The sequence below is a fragment of the Telmatherina bonti genome (assembly GCF_933228915.1).
Source record: "Telmatherina bonti genome assembly, chromosome: 19".
NCBI lineage: Eukaryota > Metazoa > Chordata > Actinopteri > Atheriniformes > Telmatherinidae > Telmatherina > Telmatherina bonti.
This window is the reverse complement of record NC_136617.1, coordinates 22,667,926-22,688,234: the sequence shown is the minus strand read 5'-3', so window position 1 is coordinate 22,688,234 and position 20,309 is coordinate 22,667,926. Positions and strand designations below refer to the sequence as shown.

Below are 20,309 nucleotides of genomic sequence, written 5' to 3'. Positions count from 1 at the left end.
GGGTTCTGAAAGAGGGAGGGAGGCATGAGGGAGGGAAAAACAGAAAGAGAAAGTAGATGAAGATTTAATGTAGGAAAGGCTCACCGCGACGCCACACTTCGCATGCTTCCGTTTCTCTGGGCTTTTTTTTTTGAGCTGCCACACCGTTTTGGGTTTTTTTTCTGCTCAGCTGAAGCTGGAAGCATCGAAGAATTCTCATGTGAACTTAAGTACAGCCACACACACTTACACAAACTTCCTCCAAGTCTCTCTCCTTGATTAAATCCTGCTCTGACCGTGATCTCTGTTCTCTTCACCAATAAAACTATTCATCGCTCTTCAACAGCACACACACCGACACACAGCTCCCAGACAAGGAGATTAATTTACCCCTGCTCATTTTTCACGTTTTTTGCGTTCTCTGTATTTAATGTGTGTGTGTCTGTTGATTGATGTGTAGAAGCCCAGGAGCATAATCATACACTTCCAGACGTCATTTTTCTCTTTCAGTATTGATGGATGGACTTGCTGCATTTGATCACTGCTACTTCAGTGTTGGGGGTCTAGGTCATCCTGAATATGTGTGTGTTTGTGTGCCTATGTGTCTTCTTGGCCAGCAGTCCATCTGGTTGTCTGAGGCTAGAAGTGATTGAGTAGACATCCCCCCTCCAATCTCCACCAGAGATGCTGTTTGGGAGGTCTACCCCTTCGTACCTGGAAGGCAACCAGCCTTGGCAGAAGGCTGTTGTGGATTCTGAAGTGAGAATCTGGTCAAGGTTTTTTATGATGGCATGTTTGTCAGTGTTATTTTTTCTTCTTAAAACTTGGCCAAATTTTTTGGGTTTATTTACTTTATTTATTTATTTATTTATTTATTTTTATTTGAAAGACTTGTATGAATTTCGAAGAAGTATTTGCCAGCACCTACAGCACCTTTTACTGAAAATCTACCACATCTTTATTTGTTTATTTGTTTATTTTTATATAAGCCAGGCAGGTTTAGTTCAGGTTTAGGTCAGCCTTCCTGATAGTCAAACATTGAAACCAACAGACACTTGACGTGACTGTAGGTTTAAGTCATCTTAAGCATTTGTCAGCAAAATAAACACTATTAGTTAGAGAAAAAAAAAATGCATACACGTCTAATGAAACTATTACTATATATAAAACTATATATAAAATGTCTCCCTAAAAAAAACCAAAAAAAACCAAGAAATTGATACTTCGAACAACTTATTTTACTGCAGTTACCTGTTGAAAGGTTATTATCAGTATGTATATTTATATCTGTATACACAGTATATATATATATATATATATATATATATATATATATATATATATATATATATATATATATATATATATATATATATATATATATATATATATATATATGTATATTTATATCTGTATACACAGTATATATATATATATATATATATATATATATATATATATATATATATATATATATATATGTATGACTTTTAATTACAAATTATGTATAAATATTATGCATATATTTTAAAGCATCCTTCAGATTTTATTTCACTTCTGGTTTAGAGCTTCTCCATCCATTTAATCGTGTAATTGAAAAAATGTCTGTCAAAGTTTTATCAGAAGATTATCTGTGCTGATTTTTGTAATTATCTGAAAAAGTCAATTTTAGTCTGTTTTTCTAGCATGTGAACATTGTGTGTTATGTTTATGTCTCCATGTAAGGTTACTGTCACATATTCCTTTAAGATCTTTTCAGCGCAACCTCACGCAATACCATTCAGCCATGCATACATATGCATGGTGCCAGACACTTACTCACACATACACACACACACACCATCCATCCATTCTCCCTTCCTGGCTAACTACTGCTCCTCCCACTCATTGCGCTTCACCTCTCCACAATGCCTGTCCTAAAATTAAGGGGTTGGGGGAGCAGAGGCGGAAAAGGGTTAAGAAAAGCACTGAGAGATAGTTTGATGTTAAATTGACTGGAAAGGAGCTGCTTGCTTTTTCATGCTAATCACATGCAACAAATTGTTAATTTATTCCACAAAGAAATGCAAAACACCCCCAAGATTTAGCTGAAAATTGTTGCAGTTTCCAAAGTATAGTTTAAAAGGGACAACTAACCTGCGCATGTGGCAGTCTAACATTTGCACAGTGAAACAAACGAATCAAGCCTTGCATTATCATCCATCAGGGCCGGTTGGATGAAGGTACAAAATACATTCAGAAAGAAAAAAAAAATTACAGGTCAGTGCACATCTTCGAGACTCTTTGATTCTCTCCCTCTCACACAAATTCCCCCACACTTTGTCAGACCAGGTTCAGGTGGTTTACAAGTCATTTCATGGTTGCAGTTTTTTTTTTAATGGTTCCCGTCCAACATGAAACATTTCTTTTTCCTCCTAACCACACTCATATGCACTGCCTCTGGGCTGTCATTCAGGACAAACACAGACAGTCAGGAACAAGCGCTTGGCGTCAGCTCCGCTGGGCCTGCAAGTCATGTCAAGCCCTGCCTGCGCTACACACACACACATTTACACACTTATCTAGGATCTTTATAGTTTGCTGCACCCTCCACTTAGTGCTGCTGTAAAGGTCTTCCTCAACTCATACGAGAGTACCATCTTCAAAGAAGTCTGTGCACACATACACACCAGCACAGACTGAAGATCCATGCAAACTTCTAAGTGGACTTAATCATTTCACATTTAGCTTCAAAGAGACTATTTAAACACATACTTGCTCACTGTCTGAAAGCAGCCCAGCAGGGGTCCCGTCCTCTTTAATAGTCTCTTGGTTTCATTTATTCTGCATCCTTCAGTTGTGCTACATTTAGGCTTTTTACTTATAACACTGAAACTATAGCACAGATTGCACATCTTGTAAGGCTCACAGGAAATTGCCTGTTGTGCTTTCAGCTACTTCTTATTTGAAAGTCAGTGTAAATAATATCCAGATCAGCTATCATGTATTACTAGCTTCATATAAAACTCTAAGATGATAAATGGAGTCACAATTGAACTCAGAGTTCATCCTCAGTTCAAGGTGTTACTCCTACGTTTCTCAAAAGCATGTTACATCTCCGATCATCTCATCTTCCATCCTCAGGAGCTCTTTGTCTTGACCTGTGAACTCCAAGGGTCATATGGCTCTGCAGGATGACTGCAGGTTGACTTTTCCCCTCCCTTAATGCATCTGTAATGCCTCTATGTCATCTGTGCAAATGTGTATAGAGAGGGGGAGTAGAGGGTGTCTGACCTGGAACACGGCGATACTGTATGAGCTGCAGATGAATGGAGGCATGAGCCTTTATGCTCTGAAAGCATAAATACCTGCAGTTGTCGCCAGCAGACATATTCTGTACATTCTGGTCATTCAGACTCAGCCTTTGAAGGTGCATTCTGACAAGCAGGACCTTTAATTACAGACAGTTTTGGCCGAACAGTTGATGCTTCACAAAGATCTTTAAACAGAGCAATATTAGCTAATTTCACTGTTTGATGCAATGTTTATACCCATGCTAAAGAGTAATCCCAAAACATTATCTGCTGCTGATCATTGCTTCCATGTTAATCATAACCTCAATCTTCATCTTAACGTTATTGTATTTAAAGCTTGTCCGCAGTTTGAGTCAAATATGGATCAACTAATGTTGAGTACTAGTACTAGTACTAAAGAACTAGTACTAATGATTCTATCCAGTAACGTCAGAAAATTATGGAAAATGTACATAGAAAATTTCTCAAACTCAAGTTGACCTACTTAAATGGCTACTTTCTTTTGCATAACAGCCTTAACTTGCACCACACCTGGAAATTATGACCATTAAGACCTGACCAGTGTCTTCACCATAAGATTTAGCATCAGAAATTTGCATCTGAAAATCTCAGCATTGCTGACGATGTCTAAAAACAACTGATGTGGAGTAATAGGATTAGCCTGGAGTTTTATTTTCCTTTTGGCTGCAATGATCAAGTGTATCTTTAAAGAACAAAGGGTGAAAAACTTCATAAAAAAAAACATATGTGTGTGGATATTTATGGACAGATGATTCTTTGGGCTGGTGCTGCTGCCAGCAACTTGGGGAACATGTAGCTGCAGCCGCAAGAAATGGAAATTTTAGAAAATTGCTGAAGGTGTTCAACACTTAATGTTTAACTGGGATTTTTTTTTTTTAAATGAGATCATCTCAAAATGGTATTAGCTTCCCACAGAGACAAAAATTCTAACCACTTTAATTCACATTGTTATGAATAAATATATATCTCCTATAAATCTGCATAGCTGCAAATTTTCCCTTGGGATTTCCAGATCTTATGCTTAATGTTGGTTTGGACTCACTGACAGGCAATTTTTTAATTGTATATGGGTCACTGAATGCACCTTACATCCCAGGCTGTGTTGTAAATCAGTTAGGAGAGTAGCTTGAACAAACTGTAACTAGCACATGGCTAATAGTTAGCATTTCTATACAGAGGTAAATTAGAGAATCTAATGGTCAGAACGTCATGGATAATGTACACACAGTATTTCCTCAGCTGAATAAAACAAGTAGAAATACCTAACTATTTTTTTTTTTACAAATGGCAAACCGCAGTATAAACTTTGACTCTGCATTTTAAATTATATTGATAAGGACAAATTCTTGTGAAAATGCAACCAGTAAAGTTTTTATATGCATTTGCAGATGCATTGCATACTCAAAATGTCAAATGGTTCTCTGTCAACCAATGTTCTTTTATTCATTTTTATATGTTACTTTATAGCTTTTGGAGACAACTTTTCAATTATTTTCACATTAATGTAAATTAAAGCATCATTTACAACATCTCAGTATCACATCCAAGCTAGATTCTGACCTGGACTTTGGAGAAGTCTCAGTGTTTTCATTATTTATTCCCCATATATAATTACATTATATGCATTAACAGCTTAATTAAAAAAAAAAAAAAAGTTCAACTGATTTACTACAATTTGTTGTGTTTGTGCTCACATTTCCAATTCCAATGATCCCTGATTCTCTCATTACTTTATTTTTTGTTTGACAATAAATTGCAGACTAAAAAGAATATCTTCTGGTCTGTCTTGATTTTCTGTTTTTATATAAAAAGAACTTTCCTTATCTTGGATATGCACAACCTCAGACCCTTGTCAAAAGATGCTTCACTTGTTAATACTTGGTGTCATTTACAATTACAGAAGAATTCCTATAGAAATGTTTCACCTTTGAGTATGGACAGGCACACTCAGTGCACATTCAATGACACACAAATGAATTTTAAGCATTAAAAACTTATTGTTCCAGACAATTAACCACATTTAAAAGAATCTTTGGGAACTGGGTCGAATTTGTATCCTGCTGACACGCCTGCTTACACACAGAGTAACACAAATGAAGCAAAGAGAATGTGTTATTTGCTTTTACAGCCAGACACACCTGTTTAATTAGAGTCTTTTGCTCTTTCTAACAGAGACAGCATTTTATGTAGGATGTGACAGCCAACATTTGATGTCACAGAGTAGATTTCTGCATTTTGACAGTGTTTCTCAGAAGAGATCCAATCTTATTGATTTGTTCTTTACAGCAGTTAGAATGAGCCAAAACACAAAACTAGGTGAACCAACTATAAATCATTGGTTATATCATATTATATGACCCTATATATATCATTTAATCATTAATAATAATAGTTATCATTATTATCATTGTTATTATTATTATTGTTGTTTTTGTTATTATTGTCTTTATTGTTGTTGTTGTGGTTATTATTATTATTATAATTATTATTATTAATAATAATAATAATAATAATAATAATGATAATAATTTAACACTGACAATCCTGCGTGATAATAATAACCAGAGGCGATTGCTTTAAAAACTGCTGTAATATTTCAACCCTTTAAAGTGGCAAAGAAGTCTTTTTTTTTTAATCTGATGTCTTTATTTGCCCCTTTAACAAAATGATAAAGAAAAGAAAAAATTTTTTATTTAGTTTTACATTTACTGTATATTACTGTGTGATTTGTCAAAGGTGTTGAAGGACATTATTTTTGACCTAATACTTTTTTATACTTTATTTTTTTTACCATGAAGTCACCAAAAAGGTCTCAGAAACTGTACGTATCAAACATAATACAAAGGCATTTTAGGGTTTAATGTGCAATTATTGCCATTATCTAAACAAAAAGGTAGGGTCTTGTTTCTTTTTTAAACTTTGCAAATATGAGGTTTCAACAGGCAATCAACAAATGAGGGAATATTTTCACTTTCTGTCTAGTGCAGTGATTTAGCATCCATAAGTAGAATAAAAAGATCCATTGGATGTTTTAAAACAGAGTACAAGCAAAGCTGTTTCATGAATAAAAATGATAATTTCTTAAAGGCATTAGTATGTGCATGGAGATTAATGAACACCAAAGAAGTGAAATATATTTATAACCAAACAAGAAAGATCTTCTTAGGAAAAAGTATTATAGTTGATTGACACAAGTGAAAATATGTATTCTCTATAGCTTGTGGAAAAGTAAATAAGAGTGCTGACATTACATTAACATATTGAAAGTTGATGCCTGGGATTTCAAAGTATAACAAGTGGTGGTCACATAATGATGCATTTTACCTAAACACTGTACGTCTTTTCTAACTGCTGATATTTGCTGTTAAATTTAATTTCTTTTTCGGACTTTTCTCAATTTTTGGTTGCAATTCTGCAGAATGAAAGAATATAAGCAACTTGAACCAAATTTTTAGGCTTTTTTGGAAATTAAAATATTTAATTACAACTGTTCACAATAAAAAAAAAAAAAGTTAAAATGAATAATCTTTCAAACTCTTATTGCTTTTTAAATTAAATTAAATTAAATTAAATTAAATTAAATTAAATTAAATTAAATTAAATTAAATTAAATTAAATTAAATTAAATTAAATCAGAAAACAAAACAAAAAAAACCCCAAATAAATCAAAGTCACCTTGACAGGTCGCCTTGAAAATCAGACACACGTGCTACTCACACCCTGATCTGGCACCACTGAGACATTCTGGCTGATCCAGTTAGCCAGAAACATCCGTGACATTAAAGTGAGACTCATCAGGTCTTACATGATGGGCTTTGTTTTTAAGGATAATCACTTTTAAAAAGAATATTCCCTTAAACCAGGATACATCCATCCAGTTTCATAATTGATTGAGAGATAATGTATAAATTAAAGTCAAACTAAAGTCTGTGTGTGTTTTGATGGCACATAGAGGAAGTTATGATGATGAGTCACATCTAAGCAGTGACAACACCTGTGTTTGATCATTTTTACTGACACAAAAAAGTGAGTCAGGAATGATCATCTGTTCTGTCTGTCCATATATCTGTCTACGTATAACCATAGCTTGTCTATCATTGTCAAAGAGTTATGCGGAAATATGTTTTCACTTGTCAACAAGTTCTTCAGGTCTGCATACGCACACACAGACACACAGGTGCTATGAAAAGCATCAGCAAATGCCAAAACATTAACTCATGTTAGAAGTCATAAATTTCTGGATGTTTACAACCTAACCTTCAGAAAAGGGAGACATCCTGACGCCAGGGTTGCATGTGACAAATACACACTTGCGTAAATGTGTGCATAGAAAGCTTGTGGATAACACGCAAGAAATACTACTGCAAGGAAGCATGGACTGACTCACACATGCAAACATGCACATGCATTTGAGTGCCAACTCCACTGTACATTCCTCTGCACTCACACACCTCTCTGATTTGTTTTAATGAATGATTTAAATGTCGAGTGGGCAATGCAATCACCTCAAAACTCCAAATCAATTCCATCATAGCTTTCAGACATCATGCTGTCATTCAGAGGTGCAGCACTGGGTGCAAGGTTGATGCCTGGACACTTTACCAACTCACTTAAAATCACTCTTTGAGGTCATTTAGTACTTAACATGTACTAAATGCTGCGACAGATCAGCGATCCTGTCCATGGTGTACCCTTCCCCTCGCCTGCTAATTGCTGGAATAGGCTCCAGCTTCCCCACAACCTTGAAATGGAATAAGCGATATAGAAAATAAGTGGACTTGCTAGAGTAAGTGTTTTTAAATCTAGGACAATTTATTTTGTTCACTGCTGGTTGATGACAGAAGGACATAATACAACCTAGGATGACAACTTTTAAATCTTCAAATGTTGTGGTTCGGCTTTTGAAGTACTTACAAAACAAATGATATTCACAAATATGACTGAATTAAGGAAACAACATTTTTGATGGTGGGATACTCATTCAAATATAATTTTGGAGGTATAAAGTATATAACCTGCATATTTTCAAGAAAACATATTGTATGTAATAAATGGAATCTATTCATAAATATAAATACATAATATCACTGAGCAAAAATAGTATTCAAGAGCTAACTAATAGAGTTGATGAAGTTTAATAAAGCTTTAACTACGTTTAAATAATTGTGTACAGCTATAACACAATAGAGCACAGCATGAATTATTTGATGGATACAGTTTCTGAGACATTTTGCATTGTAAAATCTTTGCTCAAAGTCCTGTTTAATACAATGTGATACTTGTCTTGTTCTTCCTAAGATGCCAGAAAACAGAAGATTAAACTAAAATAACTGTGATGTCTCACATAGCAATGAATGGCAATTATCCCTTTGACATTTTTGTAAATTAGTTTTTTTTGTTTGTTTGTTTTTTACATTTTGTTAAGGAAAAAGGTGTAAAATTTAAAAAGAAACTTTTTGCTTTTTTTAATTTATTTATTTATTTATTTATTTTTAATAAATATGCCCTAAATTATTATAGTGCATTAGTCTTCTATGTTTATTTTTCAGCTGTTCCTTTCAGGGATTGCCAAAGCCTCTTATCTGTCACCATCTAACCTTGTATCATGCATCCTCTTCTCTTACACCAACAAACTTCATGTACTCTTTCACTACATCCACAAATCTCCGTTTTGGTCGCTGATGGCACCAACCTTAGCATACTCCTCCCAAAACTCATTATCCCTTCTCAGTTCATGCCCACACCATCACAGTCTGCTCTCACTGACTTTGTCTCCAAAGCATCAAACATGTGCTGTCCCTCTGATGTACACATTCCTGATCAGATCTATTCTTGTAACCCCAAAAGAAACTCAACATTTTACTCTCTCCTACCTACAGTTCTGCCTCCTGTCATTTCCTCTGGAAAACTATCTCCAGGCCAAACAACAACCTTAACATACCTTACTATTTTAAATTTAATATTACTTCACACTTGAGTGTATATTTAGAAAGTATTACTACCAATAGCAGAGGCATACTTTCCAAATTTGTAAGAACACAAGAAATAAGCTAATGAAAAAGGTAATTTATCACCACTTTTGTAGATCTACCAACCATTTACAAGCTTAATACTGTGAATAATAATGTAATAGTGAAGAAGAAAAACAACAAGAGGGAGAGGAGGAAGGAGGCACAGTAGAAGCAGAAGCAGTAGAAGAAAATAGACCATTTCAACTTTATGATGCCGTCTGATGCTCATATGGTGAATATCTTTTATGTGGTGTTTTAACTTTTACACGTCTGAAAACTGAGTATTTCCTCCACAGAAACAGGTGCAAGTTCAAGTTACAGCCATCACTGGTACATGGCGCCATCTAGTGACAACAGTTGGAAAAAACCGCAACTATACTTCATCCCGTGGATTTCAAGAAATGTTTATTTTTCTTTCTTTCGTGCCTTTAATCTTCCCTGGATCTAACAAGTAAATCTATACAGTTCCTAACAGATTTTTTTCTCTTCTCGAAAATTAAATATGAAATATAACTCAAATTAAGTTTACAGCTGAGGACATTGCCACCTGGCAGTGCTTTTACAGAAAATACAGCTGTTCAGTGGTCTCATGTACATGTATACTTGTACCACACGTTTCTTTCTACCACAGCACTTAAATCATCACCACCATACATTCACACACAGACAACACCACTTCTTCAGACCAGTTCCCGTTGCCTAGCAACGCCCTGCCAAGTGGCCCAGGGGGCGGGAACAAGGCACCCAGCTTCCGCAGTAATTACAGTGCACGTGTGGATGACTCTGGGCCACATCGGGTGTGTGTGTGTGTGTGTGTGTGTGTGTGTGTGTGTGTGTGTGTGTGTGTGTGTGTGTGTGTGTGTGTGTGTTGGGGGGGGGGGGGGGGGGGGGGGAAGCAAAGTATGTTGTTAGAATTAGTTGTTGTTGTTGTTTTTTCTTTAGGCCTTTAGATATTTAATAAAAAATCAAAAGAAGAGTTGGCAACAATTCTTTAATAAGGTCATATTTATAAAAGAAAAAGCACAGAAAAGTCCATCTAAGACACAAGGCTGTCAGATGACATTGTGACTTGTCACCATTAAACAAGCATACACAAAAAATATGTCGCATCTCTAATGGATGACTTTTGATCACCTCCTGGATGAATGTTAGTGATTCAGTACCACTATAGTGCCTTCACTGCATTGCTTGACCAACTACAAGTCTAAATATTTCCATTGTGTACCGGAGGCATATCCTCAGTTGGATTCCCACTGATGATGCTCCTCACTTGGTGAACTGGGACTGTGCCTCTGCTTAACTGCAGCCAGTATGGTGGAGAACCCCTTGCCTAGACCTATACAGAACTATAACAGTATGTCACAACATGCAGAATGGTGAAATTGCTGAAATAAAATATAAACATCTTTCCATCACATTTGAAATGTTTTGTCACTCATTGCAAAGTTTGAACCTATACCTACAGCTACAGGGCACACTCTGGACAGGTCACCAGTCCCAACACACCACCCAAACACAGGGAGAATTTAGAGACACCAATACCCAAATGTGCATGTTTTCGGACTACAGAAGGAATCAGGCTAAATGGCTTGAACCATGCTTACAAGAGGAGTACATGCATTCTTCACATGATAGTTCAATATACATTTGAGCCAGGGACTTTACTGCCATTAGCCAACAGTGTGATCACCAAATCTCCATCGACCAAAATAAATGTACTGATGTGCAAAAATCTATCTATCTATCTATCTGTATACATATACATGTAATTATATGTATGTAATTTTATATATATATATATATATATATATATATATATATATATATATATATATATATATATATATATATATATATATACAGATAGATAGATAGATAGATAGATAGATAGATAAAATTAGACTCTCTTGCTGTTGTCTTATCACGGAACGCTGTTGATCATCCTGAATGGCCCTTTATTTGATCAGTCATCAGCAATAAGGTTTGGCCCCCAGTTTGTTAATATGGTCAAAGTGCTTTATGAGATCCCAACAGCCATATAGTACTTATGGGTAAAATAGCTCTCCCCCCTTTGCTATCTGAAGAGGATCAAGGCAGGGTTGTCCTCTTAGCCCTTTGCTGTTTACTATATCCTTTGAACCCACTCAGAGTGGGGAGGGCTGGGTTGGAGGGTTGGTTTTTTCTGTAATTTTGAATTTTGTCCTCACCTCTTTTCTTGTATTTTGACTGTTGATTCTTGTCAAGTATGTTATAATTAAAATGTATTAATAGATCTATAATTAAAATCATAACTGTAAACTTTATTATCATTGATAAGGCTAATGACGTATTGGAACAACTGCTGAAGATCACTTTTCCATGAATCTCTTGATGAACATTATTAGCTCTAAACATATCTGATTTTCATGTTGAACCAGCAGGATAATATTAAATATTCTGATCACCCCCCACCCCACAAAGAAAAATAAAGTTTGACGCCTATGCTGGATGAAGGACTTTAACGCAATTATTCAATAACGCCATGAGTTAGATATTCATGCTAACTTGTTAGATTAACTAGTTTTAGCTGTATAATACTGTGTATTCTGCAAAACCTCTGCAATGCATAACTTTTAAAATCTTTAAAGTCTATCAAACATATTTGACCAAGTTTTATAAAAAAAATAGTTATTTTAACACAGATGCTGCATTAACTATTTGTCAATTATTTAACCTCCCAAAAAAACATTAAACCATGACAGTTTCAATGTTTTGTCTTGTTCTTGTCAAACCAATACTGCCATCGAGAAACTTACACACACACACACACACACACACACACACCTCTTTCTCGTTTGCCCAACCCCCCATAAAACAGAAGTCACCACCCTTCTCTGTTGCTCTCACACCAACATGACTACCAGTACCATCGCTACAACTCGTTCCCCGCCCAACAGCATCATGGGAGTTGTAGTTCACTTTGCATTAGCCTGTTCGAGAAGGCGAGGCCTCATCAAAATACAACTCCCATCTCGACCCTCGCACGCCGAGCCTCGTCGTCCAATCTGAATATGTGGGAGGAGCGCGTCCGCCCACAAAAGCCACAGCTATCTCCCCGTATCTCCCCCTTAAAAAAAATCAATTGTGCACGAAAAAAAAAGGGAACACGCTTAAATAACAAATATTGGTGGCGGCTGTTTTTCGATGCACGACGGACGGCGACGAGGCGTCCCCGCGTCGTGTGGCGAAAGGAACGGCGGTGACAGGCAGGAGCTGCGAGGAGGGTGTTGTCCTGATGCTTAAATGGAAGTGGGTGGGCCTCTACGGTCACAGACTGCCAACTTCTCTGTGGATATCGCTCTGACAAGCGTTAATTTGCTCGTTTATGGACTGTCTATCCGGTAGAAAAGACATAAGACTGGACTGCGAGGAGTCCAAAGGAGCTGGGACGATCGCTACGCTCTTCGTTGTTTCCGTTATTTGGAGCTGCCTGATTGTGCCTGCGCTTGGCACCGCCCTTCCTGGCCGGTGGGTGGTTTCGTCAAACGGGCAGATCCGCCACGGCCCAGATCCGAACATATAGGCCGTCCTCCGTCTCTGTACCCGGCCGGCCTTCTACCGTGAACTACACCCTCTCCCCCTCGGTATATTAATGCGTTATGAGTGGTAGGTACCCTCCCCCTCTTCGTCTCCACCCCTCTCGCCTTTTCTATTCGTGTTTCAGATAGGAGGCTTCAAGCCCCTTTGATATTGATGATGAGGTTACTAGTTTCTCTTCTGTCTTTATTGATCACCTTTGTTATTCGATATTTGCTTTATACTCAATTTATTTACAGTACAGAGCACCTTCATAGGACTTGCTGATCTTTAGACTTTGTATTATTCAGGGAAACTCGTGTTGAATGTTAAATGTAGAGATATTTTGACATTTCTCTCCTTTCACAGACTCGAAGAAGGAATCATCTGGAACTGAAGGAGGGAAAGCATCTAAAAGGGGGAAAAGTTCTGGATCACAGGTAAAAAAATTAAAAAATTTAAAAAAAAATTAAAAAAGAGAGAGAGAGAGAGTTTATTATAGTTCATTAGTTTTGCCTTGCCTGTAGGCCAAAAATGTTCTCCCTCCCTCTCAGTCAGGCAGCCAGACACCTCTGGGGGCGTTTCTCTGGTGAATTCCACTTCCTGCTTCTGTGCAAGCCCTGCTGAAAACCAACCCAAAGCCTCATGAATAGGCTTATACGGCTGTCACACACCAGCCTCCTTACTTTTGAATTGTCTGTTTGAATTAAAATCAAAATAATTCAATTCTGCAGATGGATGTTTATTAAGGATCTGCGGTTTTGGTATGTGGCTGTGCAACTGTTGATTTTCTATTTTTAGCAGGTTGTAGAGGTTGTATATTCATGGTAGAGATTATTCTTAGCTAGGCCATTATTCCTGTGCACATCCTCTGCTGTTGAATGGGTTTGACAGGCCTTGTTGCTGCATTTTTTATTTATTTATTTTTTTTGCCACGCTGTTGCAGTTTGTAAAAATTCAGTGCTGTTTTTGATGCAGTGTTGAGAGGTGTGCAGCATTAAAAATTTGCCTGCGACCTAGTTCTTCTGAAAGGGAGGAGAGAGAAGGCGGCATTTTCTTCCAGTGTTCTGAGAAAAGAGAAATGTGGTTCTCACACACCCACCCACTCGCTTCCTGTAATACCGCCCACTTCCACTGACAGCTCTCTGTCTCTTAGCTTTTTGTGTTTCTTTTTTCTGCACCCTGTATTCCCCACCCCTTTCTTTTTCACTTTTTCCACTCATCTTAAAATGTTCATTGTGTAAATGTGCATAATAATACCTGCTCATCTTTCTCCAATATATATATATATTTTTTTATATCTAAATGATGTACTTTTTGTGTGTATGCATTTGAGCTCTCAGTGTATTTGTCTTGTCACTTGTGTTTAACTGCTTCTCTTTCTGATCCTCCTCTCCGACTCTCCTTCCTCTTTCACTCTCCTTCAGGATTCATCTCAGCCCTCTCCGTTGGCTCTGCTAGCAGCCACCTGCAGTAAGATCGGAGGGCAGGGAGGAGCAGAGGGGGCCCAAGCCCAGGCGGGTACCCAGCAGATCCAAGTCCAGGCTGGTCAAATTCAGCTGCAGGCAGGTCAGCTTCAGGGTCAGATAGTGGTGGACGCAGCTGGGGGTCAGGCTCTTGTGCCCCAGCAGCTGGAACTAGTCCCAGCTCAGTTCACAGGGAACGGCTGGCAGATCATTACAGCAGCACCTGCTATGGCCAAGGAGAACACCAGTCAACCTGTTGCTGTGACAGTGGCCACTACTTTGGCCAATGACAGTTCACCTGGTGGACGCAAGGTAAAGGACTTTTGGTAGAAAGTGGATTTGAGCTGGGGTTTTTTTTTTTTTTAACTTTTCTTCTTTTGACTCACCTGGACTCTTTCTGTTTGGCAGGTAAAGGCAACAGTTGGTACCAACAGCGTCTCAACCAATCAGCAGCCGCAACAGTTTCAGATCATCCAGGTTCAGAACCTGCCCAATGCTGGAGGCGGTGTCCAGTATCAGGTCATCCCTCACCTGCAAACTGCAGATGGACAGCAGATCCACATCAGCTCCCAGCCGGCTTCCATCGGGGCTTTACCTGAACAGGTTCAGCTTATCCAGTCCCCAACCTCAGGCCAGACTCAGGCTATCATCCAACCAGCCAACCAGCAGGCTATCCTACCAAGCACAGCCAATCAGACGGTCCCACTGCAGATCCGTCCTGCACAGTCATTTCCACTTCAACTGCAGACTCTGCAAAGCTCGCAGACTCCTGTTATGACCACAGTACCCATAAACCTAGGTGGCATGACCTTGGCTTTGCCTGTGATCAATAATGTTGGAGGGGGTGGGGCAGTGCAGCTTATCCAATCAGCAGATGGCACATTCTCTGTTGTTAATGGCAACCAATTGGTGACAACAGCCGTGTCTGGAGCAGCTCCTGCTCCAGCTGCAGCTGGATCAACCTCAGTGGTGGCTGAAGGTGACAGCGTTCCTGATGGGGCTCAAGTCGCTGCTGCTTCATCAGAGGTTGGGTCGGCTGACACCCAAGTGCAGAGCAATGAAGCAGACTCCCAGAGTCAGAACCAGGCCAATGGTCTACAGAACCAGGCAGATATGACAGGAACCATCCAGCAGGTGATTGTGGGCCAGGTGGGACACCAATTGGTGCAGCAGATCCAGCTACAACCCCAGGCTCAAAGTCAGGGTCAGGCACAGGCCCAGCAGCAACCTCAGCATATTCAGACCCTCCAGCTGGCCCCAGGACAGACCTTACAGCCAATTCAGGCCTTCCAGAACCCAGCCCAGGTTCTTATTCGTACACCAACCCTGTCACCCTCAGGGCAGATCACCTGGCAGACCCTGCAGCTGCCTGGGGGAGTTTCTCTGCAGGGTGGATTGGGGACAGCTGTGCCACAACAGCTGACACTGGCTCCAGTGGCTGGGGGGACGGCAGTAGGAAGTGGAGGACTTGTGTCCCTGAGTGGAGCTCCTTTGACACTGAGTGCAGCCCAGATCAACCCAGGCTCAGGGGTGCAGACTGTCAGCATCGCAGGGCTGGGAACAGCTGGGGTTCAAGTGCAAGGTGTACCCCTCACCATTACTGGTCTACAGGGTAAGTACACAATGAAAGTACCTTTATGAGCGTTAATGCATGCTGATAATTGTGGATATTTTCTGGACCTCCACATAATGTGATTTAAGGATTTTCACTGTGATGATTGCTTTGGCACAGTGTATACTTTCACAAGCTGAATGTCACGAGCATGTCATACTCTTTCCCCCTTAAATTGTTTTTATTGTGCTCAAAGCCATGCTGGATCTTGTTTTCTAATTTATTCTGCTGGATGAGTGATTATTTTATATACTGAATCATTTTCTATAACTGTTTAGGTCAACCACAGGGTCAGGATGGGGTCAAAGTTCAGTCATCTCCTGTGACTGTTACTGTTGGCAACGTGGCTTCAGGTTCATCTATGAGTCCAGACCAGCTGGGTTCTGTGCAGAGTTCCTCTGACCAGGAGGGGCCACCAAGCAAGAGGCTAAGACGTGTCGCCTGCTCTTGTCCAAACTGCAGGGATGGAGAGGGAAGGTATGGACAGATAGGTGACCAAGAATATGATACATAAGTGTGGACCGGGATTTAACATGCATTAATTTAGGAGTAGTGATTTTATCTTGCCATAACAGCAAAACTATTGAAAAGATGGTGCTTTAAAATATAAAAGTCGCATAAATTCAATAATGTCTTTCCTTGTTCAGTTATTAAAATAATTGCAAAGTGTTTAAAAAAAGGAGGTACTAGTGACTTATTGCTCTTTCATAAATCCACAATTGCATGTTTATCATTTAAAAAGTCAAGCATATATTTTCACAAATATTCCAAAATCAGAGGATTCTAGACAGATAGAAAGAACAGAATGTAGATTACATCCTTCAGCTTGTCACGTCAGGTGGTAATGCAGAATCTCGCAGCCAAAACATGCAGCTCCTGTCAAATTAACCCTTTAAAATTCATTTGTTTTAAAGGGAAAACCTGTGTTTCTTTGCATTTATCTGTTTCTTTGGAAAGTAATACTAAGAATCAATATTGGTAGAGATGACATTAAAAAATTGAAAACACTTTTGGGATTATATACAAACACCAAGTACTAGTGATATCTTAGACAGGTTTATTTCCACACATTTTTTAATAAATTCTCTGTAATGTTTGGACTGAAGATTATGATAACAGAAATTCTTAAATAAAACAAAGGAAAACTAATTGTAGCTTTATTTTCTCTTTCCCCTGAAACAAATGCATCCTACAGCTTAATCTGAGCTCACATGTGTGTTATAGGAACAGTGGAGACCCCACAAAGAAAAAGCAGCACATCTGCCACATGGAGGGCTGTGGGAAGGTGTATGGCAAGACATCCCACCTAAGGGCCCACCTGCGCTGGCACACCGGTGAGAGGCCGTTTGTCTGTAACTGGATCTTCTGTGGCAAGAGGTTCACCCGGAGCGACGAGCTGCAGAGACACCGGAGAACACACACGGGTAGGAAAAACACACCCAGACCAATGAGGCAGGTCAGCCATGTCTTAACAGTAGACCTGAAGTATGAGATTTTTTTTCCAAACATGAATCTGTTACCAAATGCGAACTAAGACTGAAATGTTGACATCATCAGTCCACAAATAAATGGACTCAAGGAGTGAAAATGGTTCATTCAGAGCGAAATAAAAGATTCTGGGGGTCCCTCTGTGATTTTTATGTAAGATTCTCTCCCACTCAATTTTTGTTTTCAATCATTTTGTTTACTTTTTTAGGAGAAAAGCGCTTTGAGTGTCCCGAATGCTCCAAGCGCTTCATGCGCAGTGACCACCTTTCTAAGCACATCAAAACCCACCAGAACAAGAAAGGTGGAGCCGCTGTGGCAATCATCACTACTGATGATGTGGAGGAAGACGCCGCCGAGGGGCTGGGCGACTCCCCTCAGATCGTCTCCGTAGGAACCCTCACGCGTGACTCTGATCCTGCTACACCCACCACCTCCAATCACCTGGAGGAGGAAGAGGAAGAAGAAGAGTTTGAATAAGTCACTGACTCCTGTTTCTTGGCTGAAAGCAGACTTCCTGTTTTTTTGGAGGTCTTTGCAGGGACTCTAAGGATTATTTTAGGTTGTTTTCTTTTTTTTTTATTTTTGATTAGTTTTTTCGTTATTTTACATACTTTTTAAAAAGTTCATTCGTGAAAAGGGACTCAAAACAAAGATAGACTACAAATTATAGATATCACAATCTAAATAAAAACCTAATGTATAATAAAAAATTTAGACTGAGTGTATGAAAGATTAGTTTGGCATTTATAATATTAATATATAACAATTCCATGAGTAGTGGGGAAAGGATTGTAAGTGGTTTAGCACAAGACAGGGGGACTTGCTGAATCTCAAACCATCTGACAGAGAGGCATTTTCCTAACAGAATCTAACTCTATGCACAAAGTTATGTTCCCATTTCACACCTGTCAGACAGTGCTGAGGGTCAATCATGGTACAGGGCGGTTGTAGAGCAGGGGCAGCTTTGGGATGGGGTGTGTGTGTTTATGAATGGATAAATGTGGTGTGTTTGTGTATGTGTACATTTGTCTTCTCACGCTGTCCCTGCCAAGGAACTACCTAGCATGAGCTTAATTTGTGGTTCAGGTCCTCAGATCAGATTCAGGTGTTGATTCCTTTTGATTTGTCAACAAATAAAATTGTTCTTTACGAGGACAGATAAGGAGTAATTCTAAAAGAAAGGAAGAATAGAAAAAAAAAAGCACATATAAAAAAGATTTATGAATAATGCATTCCTATTGAAGCGCAGTGGCCATAAAAAAAGAAAAAAAGGTTCTATAGAGAAAAACAATCTAGCTTTCTACAACTTTGTTTGTGTAGTGAAAGCAATACTTTAACGACAATCCTAGTGAAACCATGTTTACATTGTCAGGGGAAGTTTTCTTTAATTAAAAAAAAAAAAAAACAAGCCAGTTTGCTACAATATTCGGGAAGACATCGGAAAGTAATGCCGTCGTCTGAACAAACCTGGCTGCTTTGCATTTACCAAAGGGCGGCTTCGACAACAGATCTGCACAGTCCAGCGAGTGCGTGCTTGTTATTTTTGACAGCAGGTAGATGTGACACTGCGTTTGTCAGGTGGCAGCACTGCCACTGATGCTACCTAAAGCTTCCTGTGCTCTGGTGAAGACCCCTCGCCACCTCTAACCCTGTCACATGACCGATGTACCACAATTGCCTTAACACAAGCTGTTGTACAAAGGGCACTTCAGAGGGAGGTGGATGGAGAAAAGAGGGGAGACCACAGCACAGGCAGATGGAGTAAGGCGGTGAGGAGAGCTGCAGGTGGGTCGGGCTCTTTAGCTATGTGGATATAAGATGATTTCTGGTGATGTTGCTCTTTGTTAGTTTAGTGCGTACATTCAGTTTAACTTAAAAGATATGTTTATTTTAACAAATTTATTGGTTGTTTTTTTAACCCCCCCCTCAAAGTGTGTTGGTACACAGGACCCCCACTGTGTACGGCTAATTTATTTATCCTTGATTTGTAATATTTGCCTTTTGCTGGACTTGTATTTGTGTGCGTTGATTCTAAGGTTGTGTACAGCATGTTTCAGTTGTTTGCCGTAGTGCTGCTTTTCTCTCTTCTTTAATCCTTGTGCTTCAATTTTTCTTCCCCCCCCCCTTTTTTTTTAATATTTTTTTTTACGTCTGACTTCATTTCTTCTTTTCTCTTTGCGCCATAATGTGTTTTTGGAGAAAAATAAACAAAAGAAGAAAAGAAATTTAAAAAAAAAAAACTATTGTTTAAAGTTGAAACGGTTGATACCAAACAAAATTTAGATGTTTTTTGGTAAATTTTTTTGTGTGACAACCAGCTGTTTTTTTTTTTTCTTTGATATTTTGTAGTGACATCTCATTTGTAAATCTTTTTCTAAAGATGTCTGTTCGTCTCCATGACATTTGATAATGGGTTTTTGCCAGGTTAGCCTCAAAGGCTCCAGTTTATTGATATTTTTAAAACTGGTTTGTACAAATGTGTTATGTCAATAAATAAAAGACATCTTCAAGAAAGAAATATGCTTTGCCTGCATAACACTTGACAATAAAGTGAGCGTTAAACTCTCTACACTGATATTTGTGTGCATTAATAAAATGGTGGGAGAAATTCAAACAACAAAGAAGCAGATGGAGATATAAGATAGCCATCCAGAACTTCTGCTTCTTTATTATTGAATATTCGCTCAGCTTTGTTGTTACATATGCACCAAAGCTCGAGTATCTCCAAACCCCTTGGGAACATTTACTGCTCTAATGTAATCTGTTGCTGAAGAATGTTAAATTGACCACAAAGGTCACAACTTGAGACTATTGAGTCACAGAGCAGTTTGTTTCCTCTTCTAACACCTTCATCTGGATATATTTGCAAACAGACTTACTGAAA

The 20,309-nt window shown here is 38.6% G+C and overlaps 1 protein-coding gene across 1 annotated transcript; it reads left to right on the top strand.

The window, feature by feature from the left end:
• Positions 1-12,704: 12,704 nt before the first annotated feature.
• Positions 12,705-17,902, top strand: sp4 (sp4 transcription factor; the record flags this gene model as incomplete). The annotated part of the gene is made up of 7 exons (XM_079258435.1): positions 12,705-12,949; positions 13,229-13,299; positions 14,287-14,637; positions 14,734-15,937; positions 16,216-16,414; positions 17,162-17,361; positions 17,634-17,902. Exons 1-7 carry the CDS (start codon positions 12,943-12,945, stop codon positions 17,900-17,902), a joined length of 2,301 nt encoding a protein of 766 aa, XP_079114561.1. The 5' UTR covers positions 12,705-12,942.
• Positions 17,903-20,309: the final 2,407 nt, after the last annotated feature.